The sequence below is a fragment of the Ciona intestinalis genome, chromosome 7, assembly GCF_000224145.3.
Source record: "Ciona intestinalis chromosome 7, KH, whole genome shotgun sequence".
Taxonomy (NCBI): Eukaryota; Metazoa; Chordata; class Ascidiacea; order Phlebobranchia; family Cionidae; genus Ciona; species Ciona intestinalis.
In genome coordinates this window covers 2,162,971-2,175,361 of record NC_020172.2, presented here as the reverse complement: position 1 = coordinate 2,175,361, position 12,391 = coordinate 2,162,971, and the positions used below count along the sequence as shown (strand labels likewise).

At 36.2% G+C, this 12,391-nt stretch overlaps 3 protein-coding genes across 5 annotated transcripts in view; 1 reads left to right on the top strand and 2 right to left on the bottom strand.

Annotated features, from left to right (window-relative positions):
• Positions 1 to 2,958, bottom strand: part of LOC494354 (uncharacterized) — a 6,479-nt gene extending 3,521 nt beyond the window's left edge. The window contains exons 1-2 of one of the 3 annotated variants that reach the window (XM_026834919.1): positions 2,820 to 2,958; positions 2,003 to 2,095 (exon numbers count right to left, since the gene is read on the bottom strand). In XM_026834919.1, coding sequence (XP_026690720.1) covers positions 2,003 to 2,094 — 92 coding nt within the window. In that variant the 5' untranslated portion in view covers position 2,095; positions 2,820 to 2,958. 3 annotated transcript variants of the gene reach the window in all.
• LOC100184797 (elongation factor G, mitochondrial-like) overlaps positions 1 to 10,518 on the top strand; it is a 19,575-nt gene extending 9,057 nt beyond the window's left edge. Inside the window, exons 13-17 of the mRNA XM_002128301.4 lie at positions 8,111 to 8,180; positions 8,459 to 8,551; positions 8,736 to 8,883; positions 9,152 to 9,366; positions 10,088 to 10,518. Of these exons, the coding sequence (XP_002128337.1) occupies positions 8,111 to 8,180; positions 8,459 to 8,551; positions 8,736 to 8,883; positions 9,152 to 9,366; positions 10,088 to 10,222 (661 nt within the window). The 3' untranslated portion in view covers positions 10,223 to 10,518. The remainder of the gene's footprint in view (positions 1 to 8,110; positions 8,181 to 8,458; positions 8,552 to 8,735; positions 8,884 to 9,151; positions 9,367 to 10,087) is intronic.
• On the bottom strand, positions 4,056 to 5,574 carry LOC100180087. The gene is made up of 4 exons (XM_002128253.3): positions 5,420 to 5,574; positions 5,091 to 5,209; positions 4,838 to 4,927; positions 4,056 to 4,388 (listed from the first exon to the last, which is right to left on the bottom strand). The coding sequence occupies exons 1-4, from the start codon at positions 5,541 to 5,543 to the stop codon at positions 4,149 to 4,151; spliced, it is 573 nt and encodes a 190-aa protein (XP_002128289.2). The 5' UTR covers positions 5,544 to 5,574; the 3' UTR covers positions 4,056 to 4,148.
• Positions 10,519 to 12,391: the final 1,873 nt, after the last annotated feature.

Here is a 12,391-nt window from a genome sequence, read left to right as displayed (position 1 = left end):
GTTACTTTCGATAACGTATGAATTTTACGAGCAGCTAAAGTTTGTTCCAAAATATGTAGCAAGCACCTATGTCTGCAGATGGCTGTTAAAGTACTTAATTAAATCCAAGGACATCCGCCACACAAAAAGATTAAACCGTTAAGTTAAAGCTTTAATGTGTTTAATACAGACCAATGTATGTTTTATTTGTTTTATTTTAATACAGTCGTTGTATAACCGTATTTGCAAAGGCGCTAGCCATATACTCATAGCAAGCTGTTTTAAGTATAAAACTAACGTATGTTCACTTTTCGTTAAAGTTTTAATAAACAGTCTCCACCGTAAACGTACACTATTCAGTTTGCTTTCTCTTGGATTGCTAATAATGAACGCGTCAAACCGTATTATGACGTCAATAATCGACGCATCAAATAATAATATGACGCAAATAATCAGCGTGTGAATCGCTACTATGTCGTAACAAAGCATTATGCGTGGACGCGTGGTTGAGAAAAACATTACGGAAAATGATCGTTGTTACGCCAATCGATGGCGTAATAACTCAGTACGTTTGAATATACAGTTCTTAAAACGACTAGTTCTTTAATTTTAAACGGGTTTTATTAATAAAATGCAGTTATACGCAGCAGGTGCTGCACCGTCTGCATAATATCCAGAGTAGGCCGGCCTCGTCTGCACCATATAAAACGGCGCCCATGAATCACAGAATATCTTTTTCCTTGCGCTAATCTTTATGGTGCCATAATTAACCGCTGTCATTCATTATTCCCGGAAAATGAAAGATTAGTTTGCTTAGCAATGGGCACCATTATAAATTACATATGGTAAAACATCATTAGTTTCAGTGTGTTATAATCGTTTTATTGTTTTTTAACACGCATAGGCATAATCGTTTACGTTAAAAAGTCGTTTCTGTTGCACTTCCGGTATCGCATTGTGTTTACTATCTCTGGCCGTAATTAATGCATTGTTTTACCTGGTCAGGTTAACTTATCTATTTATTATAAGCGTAAAGTGGCGAAATCAGCAAATAGTTAACGTTTTCGGAATAAGCAAAACATTTCTTTGGGTTTTAACATTTTTAATGTATTTTATCCTTGAGTTAATTGCAACAAAAGTAGTCAAGTTATTTTTAGAAGTTGCGTCTGAATTCAATTACCTATATCTCACTCGGTTTATATTTGTCCAGTGCTGACCGCATTAAATATTAATGCCGGGTTGCAAGCAGTGCCTTCGCGCAGTTATTAACTTGCTGGACAACTGTCACGACCCGGTATTGCATTAAAATCGAAAATTGCTCTTAGACGTCGCTGTGGTCTAGCAGAGCATTTTTCTCATTTTATTGTAAATTTCACTAAACTCCCCCCATGTAGATCGCGGCGCATTCTGATTCATTCCGCTTTGACCGTGTTTGTCTTGTCGCGAATGTCATTATTTATTTGGAACAATGAGCTTCTTCGTCATTTCACAATCACGTGAATAAAACAATTAGATGCGTTTTTAATTCTAAAATTCTAATTAGAAATTTTTATTCTGATTAAACCTTTTTTTAAATAAAAAATACATTTTTTTCCATCACGACGTACTAGAGATATGCAATAGACCGCCTCTCCATATAAAAAATTAATATCGTTTATTTGCATTTTCGTACAGTGCCGTGATATTATATAGGGGTAAGTTCATGTCAAGCATCTGGGATTTATGCCAGATTTGGCTTTTACCCAAACACCCAGACTGCTTTCATACAACCTAATGGAACTTGCGAATGGTCTGTAACTGTGACGAAATGCATTTACTAAAACACCGTGTTATAATGGCGACTGTGGTTTCCCCGCCATGCGAGGATAAATAGGTGACATTCATTCAGAAAACTCATAAACGACCGTCGCAAGGTGCATGCTGAAACAGAACACCTATGTTATAATGTGCGCCCGTCACTTTTTCACACCATATTTAGAGAGTCCTTCACTTTTGCACTACATATAGAATCACGCAAGCTTACACGTAACTGGGGTAGAAACTTCTAGATTCCACATTTGATGACGTCACCAACCATAGCGCCAACACCAAACTCAACCGGATAACGAGTGACATTCTAATTTTATTTAAATACGGCGTTAAAATGTTTTAACCCCTAAACATTGAAAAGTATTTATATTTTTTTGGGCGATTCCGGGTAATATAGACAAATCAATTAATATAGTAAAAGTTATTAATTAAGACTTTGTTAAAAGTACTATAACTATACGGTAAGCATTTTAAAATGTAAAAAGTATACTAAAAAAAGGCATGTTTTAAAAAAGTTCGGGAGTGATAGACTTTTAATTTTGTTTAATATTTGATATCACTTATTATTAAACTAAGGATTCCGTCAAAAATTTAATAAGTTTGGTAAATTGGTAAAGGTTTCACCATTTCTTTATGATTCTAACAGTCAATGTAAACGGTGCTAAAATATTAATACGCTTAAATATAACAAGACCTTATATTTCAGAACCACTCCAAAATCTGACAAACACCTAACTCGGCGCCAAATTGTTTATCAAATAACGGCAACTGAGTATTAACATTTGACTGAAAATATCTATATAACAACACGAATACATGTTTTCGCAACAAATAGCAGAAAAAAATGTTTAAAAACAAAAAAATAACTTCAATTTTAAAAAAAATAACTTCAATTTTTAACTGCCAGTAGCTATACTGTGTTTCGAAACGAAAACCTAAAAAGCTGACTTTAATTCCGAAGCCCGCTTAAAGTGAAAAACGTTCAACGTGGGGGTTCGTGGGTGGGGCGTTCATTTTTCACTTTGCGGTACCTGATGGCTGTCAACTGTGGCCCCGTAAGTTTAAAACCACTTGTTTTCTCGTAAGTTCAGGATAAAACTTGATACCATATTCGTTAATCTTAGTTTCTGTGGGGTAAGATGGATACTGATGTTAGCACATAATAACCCATATTTCACAGTTCTGTTTTTAACAATTAACAACACTCGTTATATATCCTGGGGATACGCTAATTTGAATAAAAATAGTAAAATAAACGTAAATTAATTCCTGAATCCCAAATTAATCGTTCTTTGCTAAGGGGGTTTACCAAAAAACACAACAGCGAAACCAGTATGGTTTACACACAACTTTATAGTTCACTGCAGTTTCGCTTCATAATCTTATATATACTGTGGAATAAGATGGATACCGTTAGGACATAATATCCCATATTCTAACCAGCTAACTAACACACTAAACCAAATATTTTGCACTGAAAACTTAAGTTCACGTTTACAGTTTCGCTTGATTACCCTTAAAATTCGACCTGTTTATATTTCCTCCCCACAAAAATGTGAGCGGTTTGTGCAAAAGTCCCACGAAACTGTGTATTCAGCCCCGATACCTTATAAGGTAGTGCTCGTATGTTCTGCGCTGTCAGCGCTATGTAACAATGTCTGTTATAACCAGGATATGGGTTGTACAGAATAAGTTTCTTACTTACGCATGTTATATACCAGGATGTAAGTTATATACAATGGGTTTCGTACATGTCAGCATAATTTCGAAGTTTTTACCTGTGATGACATAATTGATCACAGCGCTTGGTGTCTATTGAACTGCTGTGCCGTCCTGGTTAGCCTAAGTGTAGCCAACCTTTTTAGTCATGACCCAAGCATTATTCGTAAATTTGATAAGGTTATTTTGGCCTATGTTACGTTCTTTTGTTCTATAAAGTACTTGCCAAATAATATGTTTTTTTTGTGTTTTTGATGCCAAGCATGATTACGCATTCCTGCGTTATGTTTGTTACTCGTGTGCTGCAGAATTTACCACAGTAGGTTATGCGCAGTTGAATTCGTGATAGATTCAGTAGGTTGTGTACATTATACGACCCCGTTACAAACCATATTCTTCGGTAACATTTTAATGTAGTTTGTCTGATATATCTTGACTGTCATAGACTGACATATATTGTAGTGTGTTATACGCGTCGGTCTGCTTTTACGAACGCCTGTGTCATTAAACTACGTACACCAACACCAGTACAATACTCACAAGTGGTATATATTATAACTTGTTGTATTTACACACCATATTAAAACACATAATAATACTTTGTTCTACTTGACGAAAAACACACAAATCCGAAACAAATCTTAAAATGGATGAAAGTTTCCTTCATCATCTTCCCATTTCTTCTTCATATATTCTCTTCCTGCGTGGTCCATGATCCTCACTTCTCCGAGTCCGTAACTCCCGCCTCTCGGAGGTGCAAGGGCTCTCACTGCATCTTCTACATCCGAGGATAAATAATTATCATCTGCTGATCTGCACTCTAGTTGTGACGTAATAGAACCACTTGTGAGGTCGATAACACCGTTACAAATTTGCGTCATCTAAAAAATTATAAATAAACTGTAAGTCTGAAATTATAAAACCTAGCAGGCAGAAATGTACAAAACAGAACACCCGTGTTATAAACGACTAACGAGAATCTTTACCCCGCCACGCGAGGATTAATAAGGTACATTCATTCATTCATTCATTCATTCATTCATTCATTCATTCATTCATTCATTCATTCATTCATTCATTCTAAACATCAAGCTAAAATGTTCCACAGTACAAAGGACATATCAAATAAATTCCAAATGTATAAAATTTCATTATCCAACGTGCCCGTTATAAAATACAGATATATATATAACCGTGATCTCACGACTCTAAATGGACCGTTGTTAATTGTTACAAGAAAAGAAAAAATAAGACACCCTTAGGAAATATGGGACATTATGTGCTAAAGATACCCATGTTACCCCGACCTATACATAGCAATAATTCTTACCGGTGAATAATCGCCAGCACTGCATGTTCTACCATTTGATCTTCTGCATGACAACTCTAACGTTACCGAACATTCGCTGAGGTCATTTTTCTGCAAAAATTCCCGAAATTTAGTTTAATATATATGCAAACAAGCATAAATTTTTCAAGCCGCGGAGAAATTTATTGTTGCTAAAGTTTCGTATGAGTGTTAGATAAAATTAATACTCCCTTTAAATTATAAAATTATTTGTTATTGTATTTCTATTACTTACCTGGCACACAGCGTCAATGACACGTGACTTGGTATAGAAGATCGGATTGGTCGGGAGCAACCTGTTGTACTCAGATACCAGAAGATCAGATAAAACTTTCGTCACAATTGCTGGGCATTCTAGAAATACGGGATTGTTTATCTAACGCTGCTACGATTCGAATACCACTTCGGGGATAACTAAAAATATATTTCGCTAACCGTTTGTACGCAAAATTTCGTACTTATACGTCAGACTCACCTATTTTTTTATCATTTAAAACATTAAAAATCGCTCTATCTGGTTAAAACGTTGTTACAACAGCAGCAGCACGTTTAAAATCGACTTACCCGTTTTTTCTCTAACGCCAAATTCCATCTGCTTATCTTTATAAACATTGTTCATTGAAGTTAGGTACTTCCCCTCAATCGTTACCATAACACAGCACAATAGGATAGCAAACGTTTTTGACATTTTTGCTGCTAAAATTTGTCTACAAAAGTAAATTTGAGGTAACGGTCTCATTGTCATTGTGTGTTTAAACATACTTAGAAAGTCTTATCTGCCAATTTTTCAAAAACTAAATCGTAAAAAGCAGCACCTTTACTTTATATCCAGCTTAACACACTTACTAAATACACGCAGGTTTTGTCATGTATTGAACCCAAGACTTTATATTAATACTCGTGTTGGCTTATGCCGTATTTTACCCTTATTTCATATTCTTTATACGTGGATGAGGTTCTGCGGGAAGGCACGCCTAGGGTATAGAGTTATAGACCTATCACCACTGCACCCCGATATGATATTAATGGGCAAATCATGTTCTTCGAACATTGAAACACAAACCCCGCTCTATATAAATACCTGCACCCACTAAAGAAAAAATATTACACCGGAATAAACACCACTATTAGTTCTCGGTATTTCTAATCCCTAAAACATACATTTAATCCCGCCCAACCAAATCTCCCACCCTACGCCACCGCCCATAATATCGAATGTCTACCCACACACAGGTACTTGGCTTATATTGCCAACCCTTTGACAGTCTGCCACTGACATGTGGTGTATGTTGCTTGCTTATATACTGCTAGAATTTCTCTTCGTGCATATTTAATGTGAAACGACAAGCTTAGATTCGATTACTTTTCCACGCATCAACCCCTTGCCAACGAAACAGACTGTCAGTTTTTTTAGTGTTTCCGTGTATTTTTTTTAACCTTCCTATTTTTTAGTGTTCCGTGATCCAATTATTCGTGTGTGTTTCCACTGATTAATGTAGGGAAAACTTATTAAAAAAGTAGAATATTTTCAGTGTTAATCTATGGTTTGTAGTTTTAAAGTGTCCTGGTAACACCCTTTTCTGTGTACCCGTGGAATCGACTTAGTTAAAGATAGGGTGGGAGAAGACGGGACACCTTCAGCACATAAGGTCCAAATATTCTGATCGTGTTTTCAAGAAATAACAACGGTCTATAGGCCTGACGAGCATGCGATTTTATAAATCTTTGAATGTTCTTTGTTTAATCCTAATTGGACGAGAAAATAGAAGGAAAAGTGTTCTATCTTCCCCCACCCTACTATACGGTGAATTTTAAATAAAAGAATAATGCTTCAAAATGAACCAAAAATCCGCAAAAATGACATAACGTTTTAGTAGTATCGTGGGATCGACTTATAGATACATTATTAACGAAGTTAATTTAGCTCCGTATTTATTTTACAATCGTAAGGTCACGTGTGAGAAATCTATCGTCTTCGACGTCTCTCGGGAAAATTGTCGGATTATGACGTCATAGTCAGCAATTATTCACGAATCTTGTTTAATTCTTTAATTATTCTCATACCCTATGATTTCATACTGCATTAGCGCCGAATTTTTAAACTCCATTTTTTTTTAAAGTTAATTAGTCAACATATTTTTGATTCACTTTTGACGTTGTTTTTTGCTGAGTGATCCATTTATAGAACGCATGTGACGTCATATGACGTAGCAAGTTGTTTACACTAACAATATTTTGGCCACGTAATGTATTTCTGTGTGACAACATAGTTCAATATTACGCGACTTCTCTATTGACCTATGGTGACAGAAACTTATTTATTTTAAACCAAAATGACACGGAATAGTCGCTGTTATACGTCACTATTGCTTACGTGTTTTTGAAATAACGGGTTAAACAGCACAGCGTCTTATTTAATTGCTAAACTGTTAATGATCTTGGGTGGCTTAGTCATTTAGTTCTTTCACTAGAGACTATTTAGAATGGTATTGTCAGCAATAAATCAATTACACAACGCCTACTGGATATATCACCAGTAGCGGCAGTAGGATATGTTCAAAGTGGATGACACTGCCAGCACTAAGGCACGACAAGGGACTTTAAACTTGAGTTGGCTCATTAGATTACACGCATGTATAGTATTACGTGATGACCTATAAATGCTAAACTTTGCAAAGACCTAATAAAGTCATCTCGTTTAGCTTTTTATAAAGTTCACGATATCAATATTTGTGCATATTTTATTAGCATTGTGTTCACTAATTCTCTAGTGACAATATGTTTCGTTAAAAGCTGTCAGACTGTCACTGTACCATATCCACACGGTTTCTATTTGCTGTATAAACGCTCTAACTCGCCACATAGCCCAGCGCTGCAATCGTTTTGTTTGGATATATGCAGCAAAAACTTAGTTCACCTAACCGTTAATTTTAATTGTTAGTAGTCAGCACTTTTGTCAACCACTAAAATCGTGGTAATTATTTTCTGAGTGTTGGGTAATGGGCCAACTCTCTCCTAAACCCCAGATTCCCTGGCAAACCCCGTCAAAGCACCTTACCATTGCAGAATAGAATGTTTATTATCTTGCCCTAATATTCGTATATGTTACTTTACACGGATTTGTGCAAATACGTTATACGAATTCCGACGCAACTTTTATTGTGACACATTTTTGTTTTAATTCCCATGCTAGTGTGTTTTAATACTTAATTTATGATTTTCATTAAAATAATTGGCTTTATATTAAATTCCCAGATTCGACTACACACATAAACGACAATCTGGTGGAGCTGGACAGTTCGGTCGTCTTGTCGGTTACATTGAGGTATAATTGCCTTTATTCTGTAGTACCGCCCACCGGCCCAGTGGTGAGCGTCCCTGCCTCTAGCATTACTGGTTCGAAACTTGACGCTGCTACCACTGTGTGTGCATGTGACAAGACGATGAACAACAATTTATCTAACTCAGTTATCACTAATAGGTTTTTTTTTAATTGTAAACCATACAGAAAACAACCTATGTGATAAATAAGCGGACACGAAGTGTTATGAAACAATAAAGTTACATTCATTTAATAAACTAAATATCAGTATTTCTATGCAGCCGTTACCCGAAGAAAGAAATACTGAGCTTGAATTCTTGGACAAAACTGTTGGAACCAATGTCCCGAGGAATTATATGTCTGCTATAAAGAAGGTAAGTTTGTAAGGGGCTTTCACGCTCGCTGTCGAAATCGAATCGAAGTCGTTTTATACATTTTTGGACCTCATGTCCACTGTTGAGTAATAACATAGGTCTCTTCCTATACAACAAACACACATGACGTGCCCTTTACCAAAAATCCACATCACTTTTTCACTATGCATGTTTTTCGTACCAGGGATTCTTGGAAGATTCGTGTGAAAAGGGGCCGTTAGTTGGCGCTCGTGTGATGGGTGTGAGGTTCGTGGTAGAGGACGGAGCTCATCATATGGTGGATTCTTCTGACATTGCTTTTCGTTTGGCCGCACAAGGTGCTGCTGAGCAAGGTGAGCATTTAATATACCAGGTGTGTCTGGGGTATAAAATTACGCCCATGTTAAAACTCAATGCGATAATAGTCATGCGGCAAAGATAAAGTTACAACGGTAGTTATAAGCAAATATGTAAAACTTTATAACTCGAATCTCTAGAGACAATTTTATCACTACATAGCGGTTAAGACGTAAGTGCTTACTCCAGACCAAAGTAGTGTAATAAATTGTTTTAAACTAATACAACATAACACCCCTTCATAACCCACATATTACGTTCCAGCTTATGCCAGATCAAACAAGATTATACAGGAACCGATTATGTCGGTCGAAGTTAGCGCCCCGGTTGAATTTCAAAGCGCTGTGCTCTCTAGCATCACCAAACGAAAAGGAACGATCAGCGACCAGGATGTAGATACTGATTACGTCACAATCAACTGTGACGTACCGCTGAACGACATGTTTGGATATGCGTCAGAGTTGAGATCTGTAACCGAGGTGAGTGTTAACTACTGGAGCTAGGATTCGAACCTACGACCCCTATTTTTGGTCTATGTTAATGAGTGCATGAAGCCTTATGTCTCAATGATACAAAATATCCCCTACATGCATCTATTTATTTTTATCACGACAACGGCGACCATATTAATTAAAACGATAATAATACGGACGTTACCAGCAAAATGGCGGTCGTTAAAACGCGATTTGGATAAAAATAATATTCGCAGTGTGTATTCTTATAGCTCATGCCCACTGTCCAGCCGTGGTCCTGTTATAATAAATATTATTTCTATTTAACTGAGTAGGCTAAATCATCTCAGTAAGGCTCGATCAGAATCTGTTATTGTAAAAAATGCCATTTTGTCGTGAATCTTTAGCTGGGCATCTAAGAAATACAAGTTAGAATGGCAATAGGTTAAAAAACGCTTATATTTAGATTAGATTAGTGTGAGGCAGAGTACAGATTATACGAAAGCACTTAATCATTGACCACATGAGGCAGTCTACGATCAAAACTTCGTTAATGTAAACCTATTGACTCCTGAACTTCTTCGTTACGAAGCAATTTAAAGTAACAATAGTAGGTTGGCTGCAAATAGTGCGGATGGGGGTAAATAATTCTGTAAATAATCTTTGTTTACTACAAAATGGAACGATTTTACCCAAACCTATGCACTTATGACTTCATAATGATCATTTTGCTTTATTACTCGTTCAGGGCAAGGGTGAATACGCCATGGAGTTTTGTCGTTACCAGCCATGCAGGGAAGACGTACAAGATGATCTTATTAGAAAAGCTCAAGAAGCCACCGCTGCTCCTCCTAAGAAAAAAGCTGGTGGTCGAAAACGCTGATCATGTGTTAATTTATTTAGGCAATTACCCGATCCATACGTGATGTTGTTTTATCTGGTAAAATTCAACTATTGTCAGTTTCTTCATTCTGTAAGTGTAAGTGTGATGTTAAAATAGCAAAACAAACAATAGCCAAAAGGCCTTGTTAGGACTTATAATATACCTGACTGCAACAACATTATATATTCAACCCGTGTCTCTCAGGCGTAAGAGAATAATTCAGATGCACTGACTAAGTTCACGTTTAAAGTTTGTTTCCCAATCTCTCTTAAAAGTTTCCTAAATACAATCAGTAATACTTTTAAATTGTGTGTTCTGTTGTGAAATGTTTTTTTTTGTTAGCGTGTCATCCGTGTTATAACTTGATAGTGAGCATGAGGTGTATGAGTTTACCATGTGTGTCCAGTGTATAAGAAAACCTGTTATAATTGAGTAAGCATGCGGCGTATAAGAGAGCACTGTGTAAAACGTTGTCTGTCTAGAATCCCTGGAGACAATTTATCACTGTGGCGGTTAGGAACTAACGCTTACTTAGCTGGTGTACATACCCATTTTATGTTGTGGGTGTTTAGCCAAGAATTCACTACAGTATCGCAATGTTACACTAGGGAGTTGCTGCATGTATTTGTGTAACTAGATAACCGTTGGTTGTAGACGATAGGTCGCAATAGCTTTGCGTATAATTTCGTTAGTTTATACTACTACTAATACTAATATCAGAATTATAGTAGGTTTTGACAATATGGGTGTGTTATAGAGCAGAACAGACTTTTTTCAAGAATAAACGCCGCGTAGCTTACTCAGCCTTACATAATATATGGCATAATAAACAGCAGCATTGTTTGAGCTTACAATACTGGCGTAAAAATTAACAAGGTATTCTTTCCAATTTGTTTGTTTCGCTGATCATTAAAAATGTCAGAATTTAAACAAGCCGCGTAGGTGTACCCACACAAAATAATCAGAACGTTGTAAAACGATGTTTACTGATCTAATAAACCAATGTAATAGCTGACTAAGCAAGCCTGGGCTTGCTGGTCTCATGCATGTATTTCCAAACTGTGCAAGTAAATCGTGGTCGTAAAGTGCAGCCATGTTCTAATTCTGTATGTAGGCAAGGCTTTGTCAGTGAAAGAAGTTATTTTTAAAATATTGTGGGCCTGCCTCTTGGTGCAGATTATTTGATTTCAGAGATTTTTTTGTAATGTGGTCATTTCGTACCAGTTCTAGTTTTGGTAACCAATGATTGCCGATTACTTTACGCAGGCACCGCACAAATTTACTTCTACATCGTAAAGTTTAGCAACAAAACTTATAGTAGAGGATGGGGGAGGACGGGACACCTTTAGTACATAGAATCCTAATGGTGTTTTAAACAATTAACAACGGCCTATAGGAGGATGTAGTTTTATAAATGTTTGAATGTTCTTTGTCAATACCAAATGGGACGAGAAAATAGTGTATCTTATGTATATACCAGAGCCGTATGTGTTGGACTCTCAAGGTTGGACAGATTCTGTTAAACAATAAACCTGTCTGGTATATATAGGGTGACAGAAAAGCGACAGTATAAATAGAAAATGTATTAATATAGCGGTTTTCTGATACGTTATGTAAATGTTCACATCGGTATACTTTATGTGAAACGCTGTTGCGGTTTATTTCATTATAAACCTTTCATGTTTCGACCGAGAGCGTGATTTAACGACCGCCGAGTTGCTGTTAAAATAAGATGAAACATGTTTTTATTTTGTTTTATCGTCGAATTTGGTGGTAAACAAAGAATATTTACAGAGTTATATATTGGGTAAATAAAATATTGGATATGCTAATGGTATCCCCATTACTCTGCAACATTATCTGTCGTCCTTCGTAATTGTGATCTTACAGACTAATAACGTAATAAATATATGCCATCTATAGTAGAGTGGAAAAAGACGGGACACCTTATACTTTAGCAAAAACCATCTAAATATCATGATCTTGTTTTAAACAAATAATAACAATCTAACGGAGTCGTGAAGATACGATTTTATAATTCTTTGAATGTTTACTACCAAAATGAGACGGGAAAATAGAATAAAAAAGTGTCCCATCTCCCCCACCTTACTATATATACATGTTTCAACAATACCCTTGAAAAGTTTTTTTTATTTTTTTTACAGGATT

Bases quoted from the DNA above. Each gene is read 5' to 3' on its own strand.
- LOC100180087 (XM_002128253.3), bottom strand. From the start codon at position 5,543: ATGTCAAAAACGTTTGCTATCCTATTGTGCTGTGTTATGGTAACGATT. The intron at 5,210-5,419 runs GTAAGTCGATTT...CCGTATTTCTAG, and splicing joins TGGCGTTAGAGAAAAAACGG to AATGCCCAGCAATTGTGACG. The intron at 4,928-5,090 runs GTAAGTAATAGA...GAATTTTTGCAG, and splicing joins TCATTGACGCTGTGTGCCAG to AAAAATGACCTCAGCGAATG.